We start from the raw sequence: 23,288 nt of genomic DNA, 5'->3' as shown, positions 1-23,288 counted from the left end.
TATTAAAGGTTGTAGTTACAACTAGGCGCCAGCCGATTCCTGCATGGCCCCCCCTATATCAGCTTCAGGTGTCAACAGATACATTCAATATAAAAAGAGGTTATTATAGTATTCATGAAGAATTTGTATTATTTTTAGGAATCCTATCCCAATCTTTTTTTACACTTTTCGCTATTACGGCAACTGCTCATGAGTGAGACTGTTATAAGGAGATTTACCATGTGCCGGCACTCCGTGCTCCAACGTATTATGTAATCCCCTCCCCTGCGGAGCTGCCGGATGCATTACGAGGTTTAGACCTCCTGATGTATTCACTGGGGTAGGAAATCTGCTCCAAGCTATGAAGGTTCAATGACTGAGGCAAGTGCCTGGGCGTGGGGCATGAACATCCCAACCCACCCACTTCACCACAGGCCACGCCCCTCCACACCCCCTTAGCATTTAGCTTAGAGGGAATGATAATCTTGATGCCCGGCGGTTCCCAAGGCCAGTTTTCTAATGTATGAGCCCTAATAAATGAGGAAACCAACGACCTCTATTAGGTCATAGATCACAAAACCCACATTGGCACCATCTGTGATTGTGACCTCAAATCAAAAATCCTAAAAAATAGTAATCTTATCACACTAGGGGTAATTTTTGCTGATATATCTGTATGAGTGACTTTTATATTGGGGCGTTTAGCCATGTTGTACGTTCATGTGTGTCCGTCTTCCGCAGTCCTCAAAGAACCATGGCAGATCTGAGCGCCTGCGCATTGTGCTCCTTCAGATATTGCCGTAAATCCTCGTCCTTCTGAGACTCGTGCTCGACCTGATGGTAGAACTGCTCCAGTCTCTTGGCGACTCTTTGCTTGGATTCCCTCTGTTGTCGTTGTTGTCTTCTCCGCTCCTGGAGATCTTCCTCTTGGCTTCTTTGTCGTGTAGTCATCTGGTTGTGGAGCGGTTCCTGACAGGACAAAATTTTTTTTTATAAACTGGAACCTGTCATCAGATTTCACCCCATTAAGTCATGTGACAACGAGCAGAGAACAGTCATATTTTACATATGTGTCAAGTTTAGAGGCTTCACAAGGAGAATAAATTAAGATGGCCCTATCTTCAGGTCCATTGCACTTAGAAACCTGCTGCTGGTGTCATATTAAAGATAAGAATCTCATCTTTCCGATTGGGTCAGGCTTGTGGTTCTTTGATCAACAGAACCAGATATACAGACTGACTGGGTCTGGGACTGAATCTCAATCTGTAGCTTGCATGTGTTTAACTTCCTGTATCTCAGATTCTATAGATCAAAGAACCGCCAGTGTAATGCAATCTTAAAGATAATTTTCTAATCTTTAATATGACATCAACATTTTTTTCAAGGTGCTATAGTACAGAAGATAGGGGCTCCTGAAGTGACGCTTCCCTTGCAGCTTCCAAACTTGACTCATCTCAATTAAATCTGACTTTTCGCAGGACATTACCACTAAGACTTTGGAGGAGATCTGGGTGAGATTTCACATAAAAGAGGGAATTCAAGAAAATATATTTCATATCCTACCTGAGTCGACTGGGAGTTTTAATGCGGTAAAACCTGGTGACAGGTTCCCTTTATGAAAAATTCTATTTTAGGGTTAATAGAGGCGATTAGAATAATCCAAGAGGCATAGTATCTGCTCACCTTATGCTTCTCCTCTTTCTCCTGCTGTTTATGGATCTTCTCCCACTCTAGATTCTCTCTCTGCTGACGAAGGTCTCTCCAAAACTGGACTTTCTGATCTTCCTTCTTCCACTCCTGCTTTACGTTTTCCTCTTCTTTTCGGCTCCTCTCTTCAGCTGCGACTCTACGGGATTCTGCTTGATGAGTCTCCAATCCCTCCTGATCTTGTCTCTTCTCTAAGTCCAGCAAGATTCTCTGCTGTGACCGAAGTCTGAAAAATTGTGTCAGTTATAGAATTTCATGTACATAGGGGGCAGTATTATAGTAGTTATATTCCTGTACATAGGAGGCAGTATTATAGTAGTTATATTCTTGTACATAGGGACAGTATTATAGTAGTTATATTCCTGTACATAGGGGGCAGTATTATAGTAGTTATATTCCTGTACATAGGAGGCAGTATTATAGTAGCTATATTCCTGTACATAGGGGGCAGTATTATAGTAGTTATATTCCTGTACATAGGGGGCAGTATTATAGTAGTTATATTCCTGTACATAGGAGGCAGTATTATAGTAGCTATATTCCTGTACATAGGGGGCAGTATTATAGTAGTTATATTCTTGTACATAGGAGGCAGTATTATAGTAGTTATATTCTTGTACATAGAAGGCAGTATTATAGTAGTTATATTCTTGTACATAGGGGGCAGTATTATAGTAGTTATATTCTTGTACATAGGGGGCAGTATTATAGTAGTTATATTCTTGTACATAGGGGGCAGTATTATAGTAGTTATATTCTTGTACATAGGGGGCAGTATTATAGTAGTTATATTCTTGTACATAGGGGGCAGTATTATAGTAGTTATATTCTTGTACATAGGGACAGTATTATAGTAGTTATATTCCTGTACATAGGGGGCAGTATTATAGTAGTTATATTCTTGTACATAGAAGGCAGTATTATAGTAGTTATATTCTTGTACATAGGGGGCAGTATTATAGTAGTTATATTCTTGTACATAGGGGGCAGTATTATAGTAGTTATATTCTTGTACATAGGGGGCAGTATTATAGTAGTTATATTCTTGTACATAGGGGGCAGTATTATAGTAGTTATATTCTTGTACATAGGGGGCAGTATTATAGTAGTTATATTCCTGTACATAGGGGGCAGTATTATAGTAGTTATATTCCTGTACATAGGAAGCAGTATTATAGTAGTTATATTCCTGTACATAGGGGGCAGTATTATAGTAGTTATATTCTTGTTCATAGGGGGCAGTATTATAGTAGTTATATTCCTGTACATAGGGGGCAGTATTATAGCAGTTATATTCCTGTACATAGGAAGCAGTATTATAGTAGTTATATTCCTGTACATAGGGGGCAGTATTATAGTAGTTATATTCTTGTTCATAGGGGGCAGTATTATAGTAGTTATATTCTTGTACATAGGGGGCAGTATTATAGTAGTTATATTCTTGTACATACGGGACAGTATTATAGTAGTTATATTCCTGTACATAGGGGCAGTATTATAGTAGTTATATTCCTGTACATAGGGGGCAGTATTATAGTAGTTATATTCCTGTACATAGGGGGCAGTATTATAGTAGTTATATTCTTGTACATAGGGGGCAGTATTATAGTAGTTATATTCCTGTACATAGGGGGCAGTATTATAGTAGTTATATTCTTGTACATAGGGGGCAGTATTATAGTAGTTGTATTCCTGTACATAGGGGGCAGTATTATAGTAGTTATATTCTTGTACATAGGGGGCAGTATTATAGTAGTTATATTCTTGTACATAGGGGGCAGTATTATAGTAGTTATATTCTTGTACATAGGGGGCAGTATTATAGTAGTTATATTCGTGTTCATAGGGGGAAGTATTATAGTAGTTATATTCTTGTACATAGGGGGCAGTATTATAGTAGTTATATTCTTGTACATAGGGGGCAGTATTATAGTAGTTATATTCCTGTACATAGGGGGCAGTATTATAGTAGTTATATTCTTGTACATAGGGGGCAGTATTATAGTAGTTATATTCTTGTACATAGGGGGCAGTATTATAGTAGTTATATTCCTGTACATAGGGGGCAGTATTATAGTAGTTATATACCTGTACATAGGTGGCAGTATTATAGTAGTTATATTCCTGTACATAGGGGGCAGTATTATAGTAGTTATATTCTTGTTCATAGGGGGCAGTATTATAGTAGTTATATTCCTGTACATAGGGGGCAGTATTATAGCAGTTATATTCCTGTACATAGGAAGCAGTATTATAGTAGTTATATTCCTGTACATAGGGGGCAGTATTATAGTAGTTATATTCTTGTTCATAGGGGGCAGTATTATAGTAGTTATATTCTTGTACATAGGGGGCAGTATTATAGTAGTTATATTCTTGTACATACGGGACAGTATTATAGTAGTTATATTCCTGTACATAGGGGCAGTATTATAGTAGTTATATTCCTGTACATAGGGGGCAGTATTATAGTAGTTATATTCCTGTACATAGGGGGCAGTATTATAGTAGTTATATTCTTGTACATAGGGGGCAGTATTATAGTAGTTATATTCCTGTACATAGGGGGCAGTATTATAGTAGTTATATTCTTGTACATAGGGGGCAGTATTATAGTAGTTGTATTCCTGTACATAGGGGGCAGTATTATAGTAGTTATATTCTTGTACATAGGGGGCAGTATTATAGTAGTTATATTCTTGTACATAGGGGGCAGTATTATAGTAGTTATATTCTTGTACATAGGGGGCAGTATTATAGTAGTTATATTCGTGTTCATAGGGGGAAGTATTATAGTAGTTATATTCTTGTACATAGGGGGCAGTATTATAGTAGTTATATTCTTGTTCATAGGGGGAAGTATTATAGTAGTTATATTCTTGTACATAGGGGGCAGTATTATAGTAGTTATATTCTTGTACATAGGGGGCAGTATTATAGTAGTTATATTCCTGTACATAGGGGGCAGTATTATAGTAGTTATATTCTTGTACATAGGGGGCAGTATTATAGTAGTTATATTCTTGTACATAGGGGGCAGTATTATAGTAGTTATATTCCTGTACATAGGGGGCAGTATTATAGTAGTTATATACCTGTACATAGGTGGCAGTATTATAGTAGTTATATTCTTGTACATAGGGGGCAGTATTATACTAGTTATATTCTTGTACATAGGGGGCAGTATTATAGTAGTTATATTCTTGTACATAGGGGGCAGTATTATAGTAGTTATATTCCTGTACATAGGTGGCAGTATTATAGTAGTTATATTCTTGTACTATACCTTCTGTTATCCTGAAGCATCAACTCCCTCTGTTCTAATTCCTGGGCCTTCTCTAACCTCTGCCTTTGTCTCTCCTCGAATCGATATCTCTGCAGTTCTGCTGCTTCTCTTTCCTTTTGTTCTTTAAGCTCCTGTTGTTTTCTTGCTTTAGCTTCATAATTCTGTTGAGAAGAAGTGTACATTCAGTGCTAAGATAACTTGATGCACACAAACCACTGGCATCAGGCAGGTCAGGTTTGAGCATAGAAATCTTGTTATGGCTAGAGCAATACTATAAGACAGACCATGACACACAGCCTCTAAAAGTGACTCATCTCAGGGAAAAAGTGACTCATTTTCAGCTCATTTACATATAATTTTGGCTAAGATTATAGGTAAATAGGTCTTAATGGTAAACGTGCATTATTTAAGATAAAAGAGGGAATTCTAAAAAATAAATATAATTCCCTACCTGAGGGGGTGGTCGTTTGTGGTCTCTTTAAATAAAAAAATAACAAAAATAAGGATAGTTGTGTGGTATTTGCATCTCATGTTGATGACATGATATGATCCACAGGATATGTCATAAATACTAGATATATTATAGATGACGGTCTCACTTCCCAAGAACGGGATCCGCTGACCCCCCTTTCATGTCCAGGCTGAACGGAGATTTGCCGTGAATGAACGACCGATCCCCATTCAAGGCAAACATTTCCCCGGTTCTTGATATGGTTCCAGATCTAGAACCCGCATCTATGGTATATTTATGACGATGGGTGACCTGTTCATATGTCATTAATATTAATCATGAAAATTCCCCTTTCAGCAGACTTATGTGTCTCCATAGTTACAGACTACAAAGAGACCCTTTGTAGTCAGATATTACAGTAGGTTTAAAACTGTGTCTCCATAGTTACAAACTACAACAAGACCCTTTGTAGTCAGATATTACAGTAGGTTTAAAACTGTGTCTCCATAGTTACAAACTACAACAAGACCCTTTGAAGTCAGATATTACAGTAGGTTTAGAACATATGTGTCTCCATAGTTACAGACTACAAAGAGACCCTTTGTAGTCAGATATTACAGTAGGTTTAGAACGTATGTGTCTCCATAGTTACAGACTACAACGAGACCCTTTGTAGTCAGATATTACAGTAGGTTTAAAACGTATGTGTCTCCATAGTTACAGACTACAACGAGACCCTTTGTAGTCAGATATTACAGTAGGTTTAAAACGTATGTGTCTCCATAGTTACAGACTACAAAGAGACCCTTTGTAGTCAGATATTACAGTAGGTTTAAAAAAAAATTTTGACCCACACATAGAAAATTGCTACACACCACAGGCACCGATGGCAACACAATGGGGTTGGGTTCTTAAGCAGAAATGGGTCGGCTCTTCCACCTACTAGCTTAAGCGGAGCAGAGCGTGGTCTCCGCTCCAGAATCACAGACTCCATCGCCATGCGATCGTCCTTCATTGCCTTTTCGATCCGCTGCAGAGTTTTCTGAAGATGAGTCATGTTGCCCATGCGGGAAGGGGGCGTCCGATATGATGAAGCTGTCGTACCCCCTGATATGAGAAAAAATATAAATAAAACTTTATTTACAGGATACTCATTCACATTCTGGCCCTACTAGGATATCCTTCGGTCAGAGAGAGAGGAGTCTCTCTTTCGAGGGTCAATGGATTTGCTTGGAGGAACCAGATGTAATGCCTCATTTCCCCTGCGGGGGCAGTGCAGGATGATTATACACTTGTAGATCTGGTCTTTCTCAAAAATGATAGATCTAGATGTTAGTGGTGGGTCGGGTTCATCGTCTGGCCCTTGACTAAGGGTAACGTAGTAGAGGAGACATCCACCATTACCTTCTCTCCCGTCCCTATAAGGCGTGTTCGGAGGGCAGATGGATTTTTCGGTCTGAGTGTCTCTACTGCAGACCAGAGGTTCCTTCTGAAACACAGTTAAGAAGAAATTTTTTTTTAACCATTCAAAACCCCTCACTCTATGGATCCTATACAATGTTTCACACGGATAGACCAGAACCTACATGTCTACTGATCTGGAAGTCTCCGTGGTCTCTTATGTTCCTCTTCTGGGGTTTGGGTTTCTCTTTAACTTGTTCAACTTCTTTCTTTGGAATTCTGTCCAACTTTTTGGAAGATTTGTCCTTGGATGATGTGATTTGGTTGATATGGTTCAAAGAATTTCTGAGGGCCACCCACAACTCCTCCGGTACGTGACATTTGTGGCAGACACCAGCGTTGGGTCCACAGTACAGACACATATGAGACTCTGGGCCACCGTATTTCTCTTCCATTTGATGTTCTTGATGTCTATCATTAGAGCCCATGAAGGGGAAACTGGTGCAGGTTTCTATCAACTTCTTACGGGTTTCGGGAGGAATAAAGAGCTCGAGGGTGATGCGTTCACTTAGACTTTGAGGAATCCATATGGCGAGACCAGAAGGAACTTGCTTAGTCCTCCCATTCCAGAAAGTGACCAGGACCCCAGTACTGTCAAAAGCTGATGCAGAAAAGAAAGCAAAATTTCACTCCAGAGCTGCGCTCACTATTCTGCTGCTGGTGCAGTCACTGTGTACATACATGACATAACTTATCCTGTACTGATCCTGAGTTACATCCTGTATTATACCCCAGAGCTGCACTCACTATTCTGCTGCTGGTGCAGTCACTGTGTACATACATGACATTACTTATCCTGTACTGATCCTGAGTTACATCCTGTATTATACTCCAGAGCTGCACTCACTATTCTGCTGCTGGTGCAGTCACTGTGTACATACATGACATTACTTATCCTGTACTGATCCTGAGTTACATCCTGTATTATACTCCAGAGCTGCACTCACTATTCTGCTGCTGGTGCAGTCACTGTGTACATACATGACATTACTTATCCTGTACTGATCCTGAGTTACATCCTGTATTATACTCCAGAGCTGCACTCACTATTCTGCTGCTGGTGCAGTCACTGTGTACATACATGACATTACTTATCCTGTACTGATCCTGAGTTACATCCTGTATTATACCCCAGAGCTGCACTCACTATTCTGCTGCTGGTGCAGTCACTGTGTACATACATGACATTACTTATCCTGTACTGATCCTGAGTTACATACTGTATTATACTCCAGAGCTGCACTCACTATTCTGCTGCTGGTGCAGTCACTGTGTACATACATGACATTACTTATCCTGTACTGATCCTGAGTTACATCCTGTAATATACTCCAGAGCTGCACTCACTATTCTGCTGCTGGTGCAGTCACTGTGTACATACATGACATTACTTATCCTGTACTGATCCTGAGTTACATCCTGTATTATACTCCAGAGCTGCACTCACTATTCTGCTGCTGGTGCAGTCACTGTGTACATACATGAATTACTTATCCTGTACTGATCCTGAGTTACATCCAGTATTATACTCTAGAGCTGCACTCACTATTCTGCTGCTGGTGCAGTCACTGTGTACATACATGACATTACTTATCCTGTACTGATCCTGAGTTACATCCTGTATTATACCCCAGTATTAGTAGATCTCAACACAATGATTTTATTTTCTGATATGATAATACCTGAGCCACGCACTCGGGTTTCAGATCCGTGCAGAACAGTGCCAGGTCCATAGTGCTCCATTTTGGCATCTACTGGTGCGAGAACATGGTCTCCAGGAACTAATGGTCTCCACCTCGCATCTTCATAGTGTATGATGTCACACACGGGAGTCTCCTGCATACGGAACTGGCTTTTGCCCTTCAAGGATCGACATTTCTCAAACTCCACAAGGAACCGGTCACTGGAGCCCTGTGGTAATGATAATGAGGAATCAAGAACCAGAAGAGGTTGAGATTTTTTGAAGAAATCTTCAAGATGTAGTGTTGGGCTGAAACCTACTCTACTGCTACTTACCTCCACCTCACGGGCAATGTGTCCCATGTAGAAGAGACCATCGGTGTCCCTACGGGCCAGTACCCTAGCACCCCTAAACAGGCTCAAAACTTCTGGTGCCAACTGTACTGGACTTGGACATATTGGAGGTTCTTTCGGATGAGCACAACAATTGAATGGTTCCGAGCTGAAAAGTACAAGATTTCCTAAAATATCTACCGATGTTCCTTTGACCTTTTGACATCATAATTGTATAGTATAGTTGGTACGGCAGTGATACTTACTGAGGTTCAGAGGAGACTACGGTGGATAAGGTGCAGCATGAGGATGAGGATGATGGTGGACAATACTGGGTTGGTATTTGATAACCATTAATTCTGGCCTAAAATAACAAGATGTATGGAACCTTAAAAATTAGGGGTGCAAATGATCTGTCAGCTCAACTGTGTGGTGTAGTATAGAGGATATGTATCCTGTGTGATGTAGTATATAGAGGATGTGTCTCCTGTGTGGTGTAGTATAGAGGATATGTATCCTGTGTGATGTAGTATATAGAGGATGTGTCTCCTGTGTGGTGTAGTATATAGAGGATGTGTCTCCTGTGTGGTGTAGTATATAGAGGATGTGTCGGCTCTCCTGTGTGGTGTAGTATATAGAGGATGTGTCTCCTGTGTGGTGTAGTATAGAGGATGTGTATCCTGTGTCGTATAGTATAGAGGATGTGTCTCCTGTGTGGTGTAGTATATAGAGGATGCGTTGGCTCTCCTGTGTGGTGTAGTATATAGAGGATGTGTATCCTGTGTCGTATAGTATAGAGGATGTGTATCCTGTGTCGTATAGTATAGAGGATGTGTATCCTGTGTGGTGTAGTATATAGAGGATGTGTCTCCTGTGTGGTGTAGTATATAGAGGATGTGTCTCCTGTGTGGTGTAGTATATAAGGGATGTGTCTCCTGTGTGGTGTAGTATATAGAGGATGTGTCTCCTGTGTGGTGTAGTATATAGAGGATGTGTCGGCTCCTCTATGTGGTGAAGTATATAGAGGATGTGTCTCCTGTGTGGTGAAGTATATAGAGGATGTGTCTCCTGTGTGGTGTAGTATATAGAGGATGAGTCTCCTGTGTGGTGTAGTATATAGTGAATGTGTCTCCTGTGTGGTGTAGTATATAGAGGATGTGTCTCCTGTGTGGTGTAGTATATAGAGGATGTGTCTCCTGTGTGGTGTAGTATATAGAGGATGTGTCTCCTGTGTGGTGTAGTATATAGAGGATGTGTCTCCTGTGTGGTGCAGTATATAGAGGATGTGTCTCCTGTGTGGTGTAGTATATAGAGCATGTGTCTCCTGTGTGGTGCAGTATATAGAGGATGTGTCTCCTGTGTGGTGTAGTATATAGAGGATGAGTCTCCTGTGTGGTGTAGTATATAGTGAATGTGTCTCCTGTGTGGTGTAGTATATAGAGGACGTGTCAGCTCTCCTGTGTGGTGTAGTATATAGAGGATGTGTCAGCTCTCCTGTGTGGTGTAGTATATAGAGGATTTGTTATCTCTTCTGTGTGGTGTAGTATATAGAGGATGTGTCTCCTGTGTGGTGTAGTATATAGAGGATGTGTCTCCTGTGTGGTGTAGTATATAGAGGATGTGTCAGCTCTCCTCCTGTGTGGTGTAGTATATAGAGGATGTGTCAGCTCTCCTCCTGTGTGGTGTAGTATATAGAGGATTTGTCAGCTCTCCTGTGTGGTGTAGTATATAGAGGATGTGTCAGCTCTCCTCCTGTGTGGTGTAGTATATAGAGGATGTGTCAGCTCTCCTCCTGTGTGGTGTAGTATATAGAGGATGTGTCAGCTCTCCTCCTGTGTGGTGTAGTATATAGAGGATGTGTCAGCTCTCCTCCTGTGTGGTGTAGTATATAGAGGATTTGTCAGCTCTCCTGTGTGGTGTAGTATATAGAGGATGTGTCAGCTCTCCTCCTGTGTGGTGTAGTATATATAGGATGTGTCGGCTCTCCTCCTGTGTGGTGTAGTATATAGAGGATGTGTCAGCTCTCCTCCTGTGTGGTGTAGTATATAGAGGATGTGTCAGCTCTCCTCCTGTGTGGTGTAGTATATAGAGGATGTGTCAGCTCTCCTGTGTGGTGTAGTATATAGAGGATGTGTCAGCTCTCCTGTGTGGTGTAGTATATAGAGGATTTGTTATCTCTTCTGTGTGGTGTAGTATATAGAGGACGTGTCGGCTCCTCTATGTGGTGAAGTATAACTCTAACTCTTTCACCTTATTAGATGATCCTAGAGGCTTCAGGTTGATTGTGCGGAAGGCTCCCTCCCTCTGCCAGTCTTTTGGCTCCTCCAGTAGGTACACCACATTGACAGAGCAGGTATTCTCATCTCTGGCCAGAAAGTTGTAGATATTCTGTAGAATTCGGGGCGGCAGAGCGTCCATCACTAAGTACACCATGTGACATGACGGGTCTTCCACTGCCGCAGCCAAGGCTTCAGACGGATCGGCACCAGAATCACAGGTGAGTGTCCGGATCCATGAAATGGCCTGGTTGGCGGTCTCTGGGGTCCACGTCACCGTGCGGTCACACCACTTGTTGACCTAAAAGGAAGTAGTTCAGGTCTGTTCAGATACTTACCCGCATCCTGGTGGTGCCAGAGCCCTAGATTCCCCAAGTCAACACTTAAGGACTTGGTTCTAGGAATTCTGGACTGACATAAGGAAAAAATAAATTGTTCTTATGCTGCTATGGATCCCAGTTCTAGAATTGTGGCTGCTGTATGTTCATTGGATGGGTCACCCCTTGGCCAATCAGTGTCCTCAGTGGACAGAAGCCATGTGAGCAGACAGCAGCCACAACTTTGGAAACAGGAACTGGTTAATTCTTTTCCCCCAGAATATCAGAAAACCATAGATTTTAATTTTTTTCATTAGTTTAGTCACACGAGGGCTTGTTTCTTGCAGAGTGAGTTTAATTTTTATGGTACCAATATGGCACACATTTATTGTTTGGTTTAGCTTTTATCAGAGTTTTACAGGTTTTTTTTTCAGGTTTCAGTTTTGATGCATTTTACTGTAATGTGTGACATTTTCAGAGACATATATATCTTATTTTTTATCAAGCTGTCTGGGGACTTGTTTTTTCTGGGTCAGGATGTAGTTACGATCACCGTTTTGACTTTTTCATCACTATTTAGATTTTTGTAAAAAATAAATTTTTTGGGGGGGTGGGTTGGCTCGGATTAAGACTGCCCTGGGCCCTGGGCTGTATGAATATTATATCCCCTACAAGTCTGGAATCACTTCCTACATCTGGTACTAGAATCAGCTTCTTGGGCAATGGAGGATTTGCCCCTTCTTTCTATCTCCGGTTTCAGGACCTTTGAAGGACCGTCAAAGGTCCTGAAATAGTTCTTGTGTATGTGTGTATTGAGAGCAGGAACAGATGTATGAGGATTTCAAGAGTGAAGGTCTTTCTCAGAATAAATTTTGGTGGGTGGTTTGGGTGGGCATGGGCCCCTAGAAGGCTAGGACCCTGGTCTATCATCGAAACCCCTAAACTACTCCTTCTAGGGTTATCTGGGTTAAAAAAAACAATTTTTTTTTAATGGCGTTAACAACACAAACAATGTTCTATTCTGAAAATTTGGACTTTTATTGATGTGGCGATACCAATTATATATTTTTTAATGGCATATGGAATGAATTGGGCGGCACAGTGGCTGAGTGAATAGCACTTCTGCCTTGCAGCACTGGGGTCCTGGGTTCGAATCCCACCCAGGTCAACATCTGCAAAGAGTTTGTATGTTCTCTCTGTGTTTGCGTGGGTTTCCTCCGGGTACTTCGGTTTCCTCCCACACTCCAAAACATACTGTTAGGTTGTTTAGATTGTGAGCCCCATGGGGACAGGGACCAATTTGACATGCCATGTGTAGCACTGCATAATCTGTGTGCGCTATATACATAAAGAATTATTATTATGAATAGGTAGAATGGGATTTAGATTTTTGATGGCCTGACGTCCACAGAACCAATAACATTCTGGACTTATTCAGAAAGATATGATAAGTGGGGTATGATAACTGTTTATAAATGTCTACTTTTTTTGGACAGATATGAATATGTAAAAAAATATATATTATTTATGCAACTCCATATACTACTTTAAAAAATCATTGAGAGGAGCTGTTCCAACTCCAACTTTGCTCCAGTCCAGATTTGGGCATCAAAAACTACATCTGAAAAACTGAATGTGTGAACGCAGCCTAAATCTGCAGCATATGAATTAATGCTGCAGATTTTTCTATTTCAACCTTATATAACAGTCAGTGCCCCTGCCCACCAATCTGCAGGTAATTCAGGGACGAAAAGTGCTCTTAATTCTAGGTAATACACGTGGATTTATTACAATTTTGGGTATGGACCTTGCTGAGCGTCCTCTGAAGATTTCTCCAATTGTAAGAATTTAGAATCCCGAGGGCGCGTTCACACGTTGCGTTTTGGTCACGTTTTCATTGCGTTTGAAATGCATATACAACAGCTGATGAGAGGTGATTTGCCTAAATACATTACCGTTTACGTTTGTAAACACAATGTTAACACATGCGTTAACATCGCGTTTACGATGCGTTTTGTAAACGGAAATGTTAACAGTGATGTAATTAGCCTCCTCAGCTGTTGTATATGCGTTTCAAACGCAATGAAAACGCAGGTCAAAACGCAACGTGTGAACGTGCCCTTAACCTCAGCTGCACAACAACCTGGTGGCCGAGTGGTCGCCACAATCCTGCTGATGGTTTCCATTCAATAGGGATGTCTATGGTCACCCACCTCGTCAGAAATGTAAATGACATTGAACGACGACGCTCTCAAGCCGTTGACCAAGTTGTGCAGAGCTTTGGAGACGTAATCCTTCAGGAGGTTTAACTTCACGGGGTCTCCATCCAAGGCGCCCAACACGAAGGTCACCGCTCCATGATGGTTTCCAGGACATCGGGAACAGAAACAGCTGGGATGGTGGAGACTGGACATGTCTTGTATGTGTGTGTCTCCTGGTGAGAGCGCAGGAAGTCTTGTCATGTCTCGTCTCTATGAGCGTCAGGAACCCAACAACTAACAAAACATACCGCCCCTCCTCTCTACTACACAAAGATGGGTATCACGTAGCACATGGGGCAATACTAGGTTACAGAGTTAATATTTGGATACGGTAACCTGGACACGTTATTACAGGATGTCCGAAATATAGCTTCCCTGGTGGTGGGAAGTAAAAACGCATGCTCTACATCCCTATCGCATCCCAAGGACCCCCAGTCTATGTAGATCGGTGGTGCACTTGTACCAGACATATCTATAAAGAACATTATACAGCTATTCAAAACACTGCAGTTTACCTGCAGCGCCCCCGCAGTGTGATATGGGTATTACACATTTTTACAATTGGGATTAATGTAACGTATGGACATTTGGGGTCCTCCAAAATGAGTCGGTCTATGGAATAATAGACAAGAGTCTTGATCGGACGTTACCCAACTCTTAAAGGTTTTATTTTCATGCACTATTAAGGGGATAAGTAGTCGGGGGTCTTGTCATCGAGACCCACTTATCATGAGAATGGGGTGTCCAAGTGTCTCCTGCATGAATGGCGTTGATTTATGCAGTAATACCTCCGCCAGACCCCTACGGGACAATGAGGCAGCGTGGGGACCCCCGTTATCGTTAACGCTGTCCACCCCTTTAACGAGCAGCCACTTAACTCCTTATCTACATGTAAAAATTGAGTTTTCAATACTGAATATCCCATGTAAAACTACAAACGTGGCGCAGAAGCAAGATTGTCAATTTAATGACCCAATGATCACACAAGAAACCTAAAACGTTGCCCCAAATGTACAGCGTTCACTTACCTGCTCACCTCCTGGCAGTTGTGCCCGCCGGCGCTAGGACCCTGGACATGTGCTCTGTGTACTAATCTATGTTTACGGTGACACCATGGCAGCCGCATCTACCATTACTAGTAATAGGGGGCACTACCATCTGACGGCTCTGTTTATCATAGACATTGTAAAGTGAAAAAAACGAATAAAAAAATGATATCATTCTTATAATCATCGGATACTCGTAGCTTCAGTCGTTTTATTCGTAGTTTATTATAATCGGTCATTTATGATGCGTAGTGTTTAGGAATTCACCAGGGTCTGGGATGGATGTGACACATAATTATGAAGGCTGTAAATTCTTTTTATGTGCAATAAGTTTATGCGACTTATATTTTTTTCTAGATAAGTTAGTGTGAACCCCCCCAATGTTTACAGATGGTCGCGTCCGCTCACGCTGAGATTCTCGCGAGAGTTCGCCGCTCCTCCAGCCAATCAGCGGCGGCAGAGCTCTTCTGGCGGAAGGTGACATTGCTCCGGTGTCATGGCGTCGCTGGTGCGGCTCGGGGGAGCGCTCAGGGCTGGGAGTCGTCTCTTTAGCGGAGTGGTGAAGAGGAGGACCGGGGTGCGCAAGTGAGTGATAGCAGTAATGGAGGCGCCGCAGAGAATTCTGGGTAATGATGTCCTTAAAGGAGATTTCCCATCAAAATCCCTCATGATAAACAAGGAAATCTTCTATTTGCTATCAATGGTCTTCTTCCTTCTTAAATCAACTTTAATAATTATGCTAGCGAACTAGAAGTGCTCTGGGGTGTTACCAGAGCACCCACATGCTGCAGATTCACAGGCTGTTACACTGTCTCCCCTTCCCACATCAGCCCAGTGTAACAGCCTGTGAATCTGCAGCACGTGGGTGCTCTGGTAACACCCCCAGAGCACTTCTGGCTCATTAGCATAATTATAAAAGTTGATTTTAGAAGGAAGGAGACCATTCATAACAAATGTCACAGTGCCCGGATCTATGAATAAGTGTCCCTGGTTTATCAGGAAGTATTTTCATGGTAGATTTCTTTTAAAGGGGGGCTCCATAAGTGCCGTCCTCCTATAAAGCAACTTTCCAATACACTATGTGTATTAATTGCTCTTATGTTTTCAGATCTCTGCTTGCTGTCAGTGAATGGAATCCCCAAAGGCTGGAAAGCGATCCCAGAGTCAGGAGATTTATTAGGTGGAAATCAGGGAACTTTGTGATGAAATAAATGTAATTTATGTGAATATGCCTCATATATGTATATTATATACATGGGGAGGGGTTATTGGTCACTGACTGCAAGCAGAGATCTTGGAAATGGAGGAATAGGACACACAAGCAGACTTGTCACGCTGAACCCTGTCCACCTGATCCTGCGGTAACTTTTTCTCTTCCTTGTGATTGATGGGAGATCTGACTACTTGGGGCTTGTCTGTAGTCTGTTACCATGGAGACGTGTGTATTGGAACTGGATACATAGAACGGTAGAGTTTTTAAAAATCCATTCTGTTGCTTCATTTCGGATTCCCCCTTCTGATATTTTGTCTTTCTTCTTGTCCTCCAGTGCCGGGGGTGAGGTGCACATAGAGCCGCGCTACAGACAGATTGTGGAAACCACCAAGTCCCAGCACATCAAGGCCGAGCTGCTGGGGGGCTTCATGTGGTTCTGGATTCTTTGGCATTTTTGGCATGAACCGGATGCGGTTTTTGTGAGTATTCGCTGTTTCTTCTCAAGGTGGTGCTAAGATTGGACAGGATTAGAACACGCGTTACAGTGCCCCCTCTTTCTGCAGGATGTGTGTGGTATTGCAGGTCACCTCTGAAATACCAGACACCAGTGCCACTGTTTTCTAGAGAAAGCTGCTATATTTTCCTCTCTAGCTACACACAGATCTTTTTCTTAATCTGTTCTGATCTCATATAACCCAAAATGTCAGAGCTGATGCAGAGCTCCAAATCCCCTGCATCGATGTGTAGCCACATAAGATCCTTGCCACCCACTCATGGGCTACACTAAAAGTTGTCCCTATAACTTTCCCCATTGTGTAGAGCACCCTTCTCTTCTCCATCTCTAGATTTGAGAAATTTCACTTGGCTGTTGACTACATGTCGCATGATGCCTTGCATTGGCCGTACATAGGAAGCTAATAAATGATGCAGAAATCGCTGTCATACAGATCACTCTGAATTATGAGCGCTCCTAGGGGGTGAGGAAGAGGCGCTCCTAAGGGGTGAGGGAGGGGCGGACCTAGGGGGTGAGGGAGGGGCGGACCTAGGGGGTGAGGGAGGGGCGGACCTAGGGGGTGAGGGAGGGGCGGCGAGGCGCTCCTAAGGGGTGAGGGAGGGGCGGCGAGGCGCTCCTAAGGGGTGAGGGAGGGGCGGCGAGGCGCTCCTAAGGGGTGAGGGAGGGGCGGCGAGGCGCTCCTAAGGGGTGAGGGAGGGGCGGCGAGGCGCTCCTAAGGGGTGAGGGAGGGGCGGCGAGGCGCTCCTAAGGGGTGAGGGAGGGGTGGCGAGCCGGGCCTAAGGCATAGAATCGGCTCTGGCCTGTGCCTTGTGCAGCTCCTGACACTTAGACTCCTTCCTATAGTAGATCCTATAGGGCTTAGAGTTTCCCCATCAATAATTATTTTTTTTCCTAGGGTCACTTTCCCTACCCAGACCCCTCACAGTGGACCGACGAGGAGCTGGGAATCCCCCCTGAGGATGAAGAGTGAAGCTCTCTACAGTAAGACATAGGCGTTCCGATATTTAGGGAAAACTTCTTGCAGGGGCGGCTTTTGTATAAACATTTAAAACAAAATATGGGCTCCAAGGTTCCCGGGGGGGGGGGGGGGGGCGGTGGATTTCTGGGGCTTTTGGAAGTAGTGGCGACAAGTACTTGGGCCTCTTGGGTCACATCCAGATGGAGAGCAGTGGACTGGCTCAGTGGTCAAGGGCAAAATGTACATGATGTCATTACTCCCGATCCACTGGTTGTCAGAGAGCGGTGGCTCTCCCCCTGCAGCCTCTAAAAGTGACTCCTCTCAGGCTCTTGTATGAGATAATGTATGCATATAGAAAAGAATTATGTGGACGCCACCACAGGATCAGTAGCAAGTGTTGTGTGTATAGTATTCAATAAAAAAAATGGAGTAAAAAGTAAGAACCAGGGCGCTGACTGGTGTATAGGACGCAGTGGGAATGGGATTATTTTCGTACTGGAGATTGTAGGCAACGATTGGATAGACTGGATAAAATGCGCTTCATACTCCACAGTTTGAAGGCAGTACAGTGCGTTTCGGCTCCGGACTGATATCTTTGTATTCATCTAATGTGTCCAGTCTGAAGCTGAAAACCTTTGTACTGCCCTTTTTTATCACGCAGCTTCTTTCTCTATATCGGGGTGATCCCTGATTGGGTAACCTGTTAAAAATGGCGTCATTTGTGGCCGGATCACAGCCCCCATAAAGGTCTACGGCACTCGGTCACAGTGCCCTATGAAAAGGGGACGGGGTGAGCAGCGCTTAATCCCCCTCCCTTCTCCTCCCGGGCCTGTGCCGGCACACGTGAGCACATGGCAGTGTGAATGAGGCCGTGTGTGTTTCTGCTTTTATGTTTTTTTATTTTCTTGTTGTTCGTATTAGTCCGTAGTTGCTGAATTTGCTATACGTGTTCTGTACAATTTCTCTTCTCTTTCCTCCGTAGTTTTTGTTTCTTTTAGATATCCCCTTTCCTCCTCTTATGTTACCAAAAACCTTCTAAAGACCTGGAATCCTTCCAAATGTTACATATAATCTACAAGAAGACTGATCGGTGTATAAAGAACAACAAATTGATGGATTGAATATAATACAACAAATGTACAGATTAGAACCAGTGTATATTCGGTGTCGCTCCATTCGTTTTGGCCTGGTGTCTGTATATCGGACCCAGCCGGAGACCGTAGAGAGAAGGCAGAAGAGGTTTATGACGTCTTCTGCCTCCTCTCTTCACTGCAAAGCCCATTTGCCCCCCCACAGGGGGTTGTTTTTTTGCCCTGTAACTGAGGCTCTCATAGATCCCTCTTTACACAATAAATGTAAACTTATTACATATTGGTCACACACTGGGTAATTCCTTTATAGCTGTCATTTTGAGTTCATTTGAAAAAATCCTTTTAAAGGACACCTGTCATCAGGTCTGTGTCACTAGTCCTGTCACCTCTTCCTGTTGGAGCAGCTCACAAGGATCCCATCCCAGCCTTTATCTAGTTATTTCATACATTAATCATTGTAAAATCATCTATTCTTTATTATGTAAATGAGGCTGGTCACATGGTCAGAGGCAGTGATGTCACCCCTGTTACCCCTCCCCTCTCCTCCCCCTGCTCATGTCTGTGTGTAATGTATAGTAAAGTATTGCTAGTGTGTGCTGCATCTGCTGACATGCTGCATCCTCCTAATATAGAGGTGAGAGACACAGACATCAGCTACACATGAATCTGACATGTTCTGCTGTAACATGGCTGCAGCCTGGAGCTGCTGTATCTCTCCTATACACACACAGGCTGCAGGGGGCGTGGCCACCAGCACCAGGAAGCACATCATTATACAGCCTCACATCATTATACAAGCTGTCAGTCAAGCACTGGGGGTGTGGCTGTGCCTCCCACTCATGAATAGAGTGGACAGCTTGAATATGCTAATGCTTCATTGGACATTTCACAGGTCATTTGCATTCAGCTTTAGGACCTCATTGCTTAGGGTTACAGGCATGTAGAGGGACAATGAAGGGATAGAGGCAATGCTCTCTAATGGCAGTTTATGAAAATATATTTAGTTTAGGGGGGTTATTTTGCATGACGGGTTCTCTTTAAAGGGGTTGTCCGAGACTTTATTAAAAAAAAAAAAAGAGAGAGAGGCTGCCGGGAGGGGGCTGCTTAAAAAAATAATAAACATGTACTTGCCTCCCTCCTACCACCGGGTGTCCCGCGCTGCTATTGCTCCGGTCCGTGCCCCATGTACACAAACGTGGCCATGGAAGCGGCGCTGCATTCCAATTCTGGCTGGACCCGACGAACACCCACCCTCCCCGCATATACAATGCTGTGAATAGGGACGGGTGGGCATGGCCGGCTGGAAGCTGAATGAACGGGCCGGACACCCAGAGGGCGCCGGTACATAAGTACAGGCGGTCCCCTACTTAAGAACACCTGACTTACAGATAACCCCTAGTTACAAACAGACCTCTGATAATTGTTAATTTACTGTACTTTAGTCTTAGACTACAATAAACAGCAATTAAAGGGAACCTACCACCACGATTCTACCTATAAAGGTAGAAGGGGTGGTAGGTGGATGAATGGGACGCGAGGATAGACCTTTTTTGGGCTAATCCTCACGTCCCGGCTATCCTTTGGTAAACATTAATAAGTCTGTATGTAAATTTTTTTTTTAAGCGGCTACCGGGGCGTGGAGTAGCCGGACATGAGGCTACACGTCGCGGCTACTCCACGCCCCTGTTGCCTATTTTCTCCGCCTACCATGTCATCTTCGGCGCGGAACCCCTCCTAGCTGCGCGCCCTCGTCCGAGTACCCGAGTAGCGCCGGCCTCGGAGCTATGGCCGAGCAACCGTAGGCCTGCGTTCTGGGCATGCGCAGAACGCCGGGTACTCGGACGAGGGCGCGCAGCTATGAGGACCTGCGCGCTGAAGATTACCTGGTAGGCGGAGAAATTAGGCAACAGGGGCGTGGAGTAGCCGCGACGTGTAGCCTCATGTCCGGCTACTCCATGCCCCAGTTGCCGCTTAAAAAAATTTACATAGACTTATTAATGTTTACCAAAGGATACCCGGGACGTGAGGATTAGCCCAAAAAAGGTCTATCCTCACGTCCCATTCATCCACCTACCACCCGTTCTACCTTTTATAGGTAGAATCGGGGTGGTAGGTGCCCTTTAAATGTGTTTGCAATGAAGCTTTAATGTTAATCCTGGTTTTTATGACAATCCAACATTTTTAAAATCCAACTGTCACTGAGACCAAAAAAAAAAAAATTAGCTGGGGCTACAGTTGTAAAATATACAGTTCCGACTTGCATACAAACTCAACTTAAGAACAAACCTACAGAACCTATCCTGTACGTAACCCTGTACATGTTTGGGTTTTTTTTTTTTTTTTAAGCAGCCCCCTCCAGGCAGTCGTTTGTTTGTTTTTTTTTTTTTTGTTTTTTTTTAATAAAGTCTAGGACAACCACTTTTAACGTTTTTTAATATTTAACTAGCCTTATGTGTCACACAAAAAATAAAAATAAATAAATAAGTGATGGCCCTGAAACCAATGTATGAAAATTTGCAAAAAAAATGTGCCAGTCATTAAACCTTTTTTCCGGCCTTGTCATCCTGAGGTTAAGTAAAAGCAGTGAGGACCATGGGGGTCTCTCGTTTGACAAAAAAAATATAGGGGAGGAGACTATATCACTCACACGTCGAGACCTGGATCCGGAATGATCTAGAAATTATAAAGGGTTATGGTGCCCAACTAGAACTTTAGTGTTTTTAAAAAAATTTTACATTTTTTTTTTTTTTTTTTTAACACTGAGATACAATTTACACGTTGTTTTCTGTTTTTCTGTTCTCCTTTATTCCATCCGGTATATTGTATATAACATTTGGATGCATTCCAGGTCTTTTAGAAGGTTTTGATCTCCTATAAATGGAGGAAGGGAAGGGGGGGGGGGGTTGTCCAAAAGGAACAAAAGCTACTGAGGAAGAAGATGAGTAATTCTATGAAACGCGTGTAGAAAATTCAAGAAAGTGTCTCGACCATCGCACTTATACGCTCAACGAGAAATACAAGTGCAGGTGGCGGAGATGCCTTCTATTCCACTGCTTAGATAGTGGTCCTGTGGTGGCGCGGCCGCATAATTATTTTCTAAAATATGACTCTTCTCTGCTCAACAGGTGAATTGTTTACCGTATTTTCCGGACTATAAGGCGCCCAAAAAATCCTTTGATTTTATCAGACATCAAAAGTGCGCCTTATAGTCCGGTGCGCCTTATATATGAACCGTACTGTACAGACAACATGTACTGCCTTGAACTGTGCACAGGTCTGCCACCTGCTGGTCATTTATTGCGCTGCACCTTATAATCCGATGAGCCTTATATATGATCCTAGACGTTTTAGAAGGCATTTGTTGATGGTGTGCCTTATAATCCGAAAAGTACGGTTTATAATAACTGGCGGGAGGGGATTCTAGAAGGACATTTTCCTCATGTCCAGGTCCCCGCCCGGTGTTCAGTCCAGAAATACGTCCACCATACAATCAGCCATGACTGTAAAGGAGAATTCCCCTTGTATTAGGTTGTCTATGGGGGGAGTCATTGGTGGTCCTAAGCTGTAGGTGTCCCTGTATGTGTAATATAACGCCGGTCTTTTCCCTCGCAGGTGCATCCGGTGTCCCCTATGAGGCGTCTGTCGAGATCCTTGTAAATAAACGTGAACTCTATTTATGTATCTTGTGTGTTTTCTTCATTTCATAATAACTCGTTTCGGTCGTCCCCGAAATACTGTAAGTGTCTTACAAGCCGCAGCCGGATGCAGTCGCCTTAGTGTGACCAGGTTCTAGCTTCTTCCCATTCCTCCGAGTGAATCTTGTCTATTCATTCCCACTTTACTTTAGTGTTAAAAAGTGCAGAAAAGTCAAAAACTTTCGTCTCCGGATCATTTATTTCAAGACCTCAACAGGTCGTGGACGAGGAGAAACCTGCCCGCCCGAGCTGACAATCTAAGGTTTTATCCGAAGGTCCGTCCACCAGGAGGACCGCAGCTCCGCTCTCCTGACACGTGTAGTATCTCCAGCGAGCGTCTCTGGAAAGTAAAGCAGAATTTGTAATTTTCAGGTTAAAGAAATTTTATTGGGGCATGACTAGGATTTTGGCAAAGAAGATCGGTCCTTACCGCCCAAGAGGTTCTAGTCACTAACTTTGTATCGAAAGCTCAAGATCGGGTTCCACAACACAAACTGGATGTGGCCCATCGGAAGATCTTTTCCAAAAGAAGAAAGAAGGCCCTCGGAAAGCCAGGGATTGATGCCCCCTTCACCCCGTTGCCGAGGCTTTGTTGCCTTTTTCTTCTGATTGTACCACCACAGTTTTATCTTAAAGGGCATTTACCACCAGGATGAAGGACTGTATTCAAATGAGCCTGAGAGGCTCCAAGCTCCATAGGTGTTAATGGAGCCTGCTGAAGCACCTTAGGCCCGTTTGCATACAGTCTTTCATCCCGGTGGTAGATGTCCTTTACGCCAAGGACAAGACTGGGGTTGTCGCAGGGTGAGGAACCTAATCTGTCAAAAACAGATGAGATCTCAAAAATATTTTATAGCTTTTGACTCTACTTGGGTCTACTTAGTACCTTGAACGTTATCGTTGACCAACGTAGAAGCAGCTTCTACAGGAGACGGTAGGTCCTGGCTGGGTTTTTCCCCATTCTTTTTCCCCCATGGGTAAAGGACCTACATACTATATAGTATGTGGGACTGGTGCTGT

At 43.2% G+C, this 23,288-nt stretch overlaps 2 protein-coding genes across 3 annotated transcripts; one reads left to right on the top strand and one right to left on the bottom strand.

Annotated features, from left to right (window-relative positions):
- Positions 1–14,861, bottom strand: LOC140126122 (uncharacterized). Of its 2 annotated transcripts, XM_072145237.1 has the most exons (12): positions 14,780–14,861; positions 13,704–13,924; positions 11,148–11,474; positions 9,164–9,261; positions 8,901–9,066; positions 8,567–8,795; positions 7,010–7,485; positions 6,828–6,912; positions 6,367–6,530; positions 4,973–5,133; positions 1,663–1,912; positions 1–948 (listed from the first exon to the last, which is right to left on the bottom strand). In XM_072145237.1, the coding sequence occupies exons 2-12, from the start codon at positions 13,902–13,904 to the stop codon at positions 724–726; spliced, it is 2,382 nt and encodes a 793-aa protein (XP_072001338.1). In that variant the 5' UTR covers positions 13,905–13,924; positions 14,780–14,861; the 3' UTR covers positions 1–723. The 2 variants fall into 2 exon arrangements, with proteins under 2 accessions (XP_072001338.1, XP_072001339.1); XM_072145238.1 differs by lacking the exons at positions 6,828–6,912; positions 7,010–7,485.
- Positions 14,862–15,228: 367 nt separating this feature from the next.
- On the top strand, positions 15,229–22,250 carry NDUFB2 (NADH:ubiquinone oxidoreductase subunit B2). Its single transcript, XM_072145236.1, has 4 exons — positions 15,229–15,382; positions 16,345–16,489; positions 17,420–17,505; positions 22,186–22,250. Exons 1-3 carry the CDS (start codon positions 15,294–15,296, stop codon positions 17,492–17,494), a joined length of 309 nt encoding a protein of 102 aa, XP_072001337.1. The 5' UTR covers positions 15,229–15,293; the 3' UTR covers positions 17,495–17,505; positions 22,186–22,250.
- Positions 22,251–23,288: the final 1,038 nt, after the last annotated feature.

This window comes from Engystomops pustulosus, chromosome 4 (assembly GCF_040894005.1).
Source record: "Engystomops pustulosus chromosome 4, aEngPut4.maternal, whole genome shotgun sequence".
Taxonomy (NCBI): Eukaryota; Metazoa; Chordata; class Amphibia; order Anura; family Leptodactylidae; genus Engystomops; species Engystomops pustulosus.
Note: the sequence above shows the minus strand (reverse complement) of the source record. Positions and strands in the feature narration are given on the sequence as shown.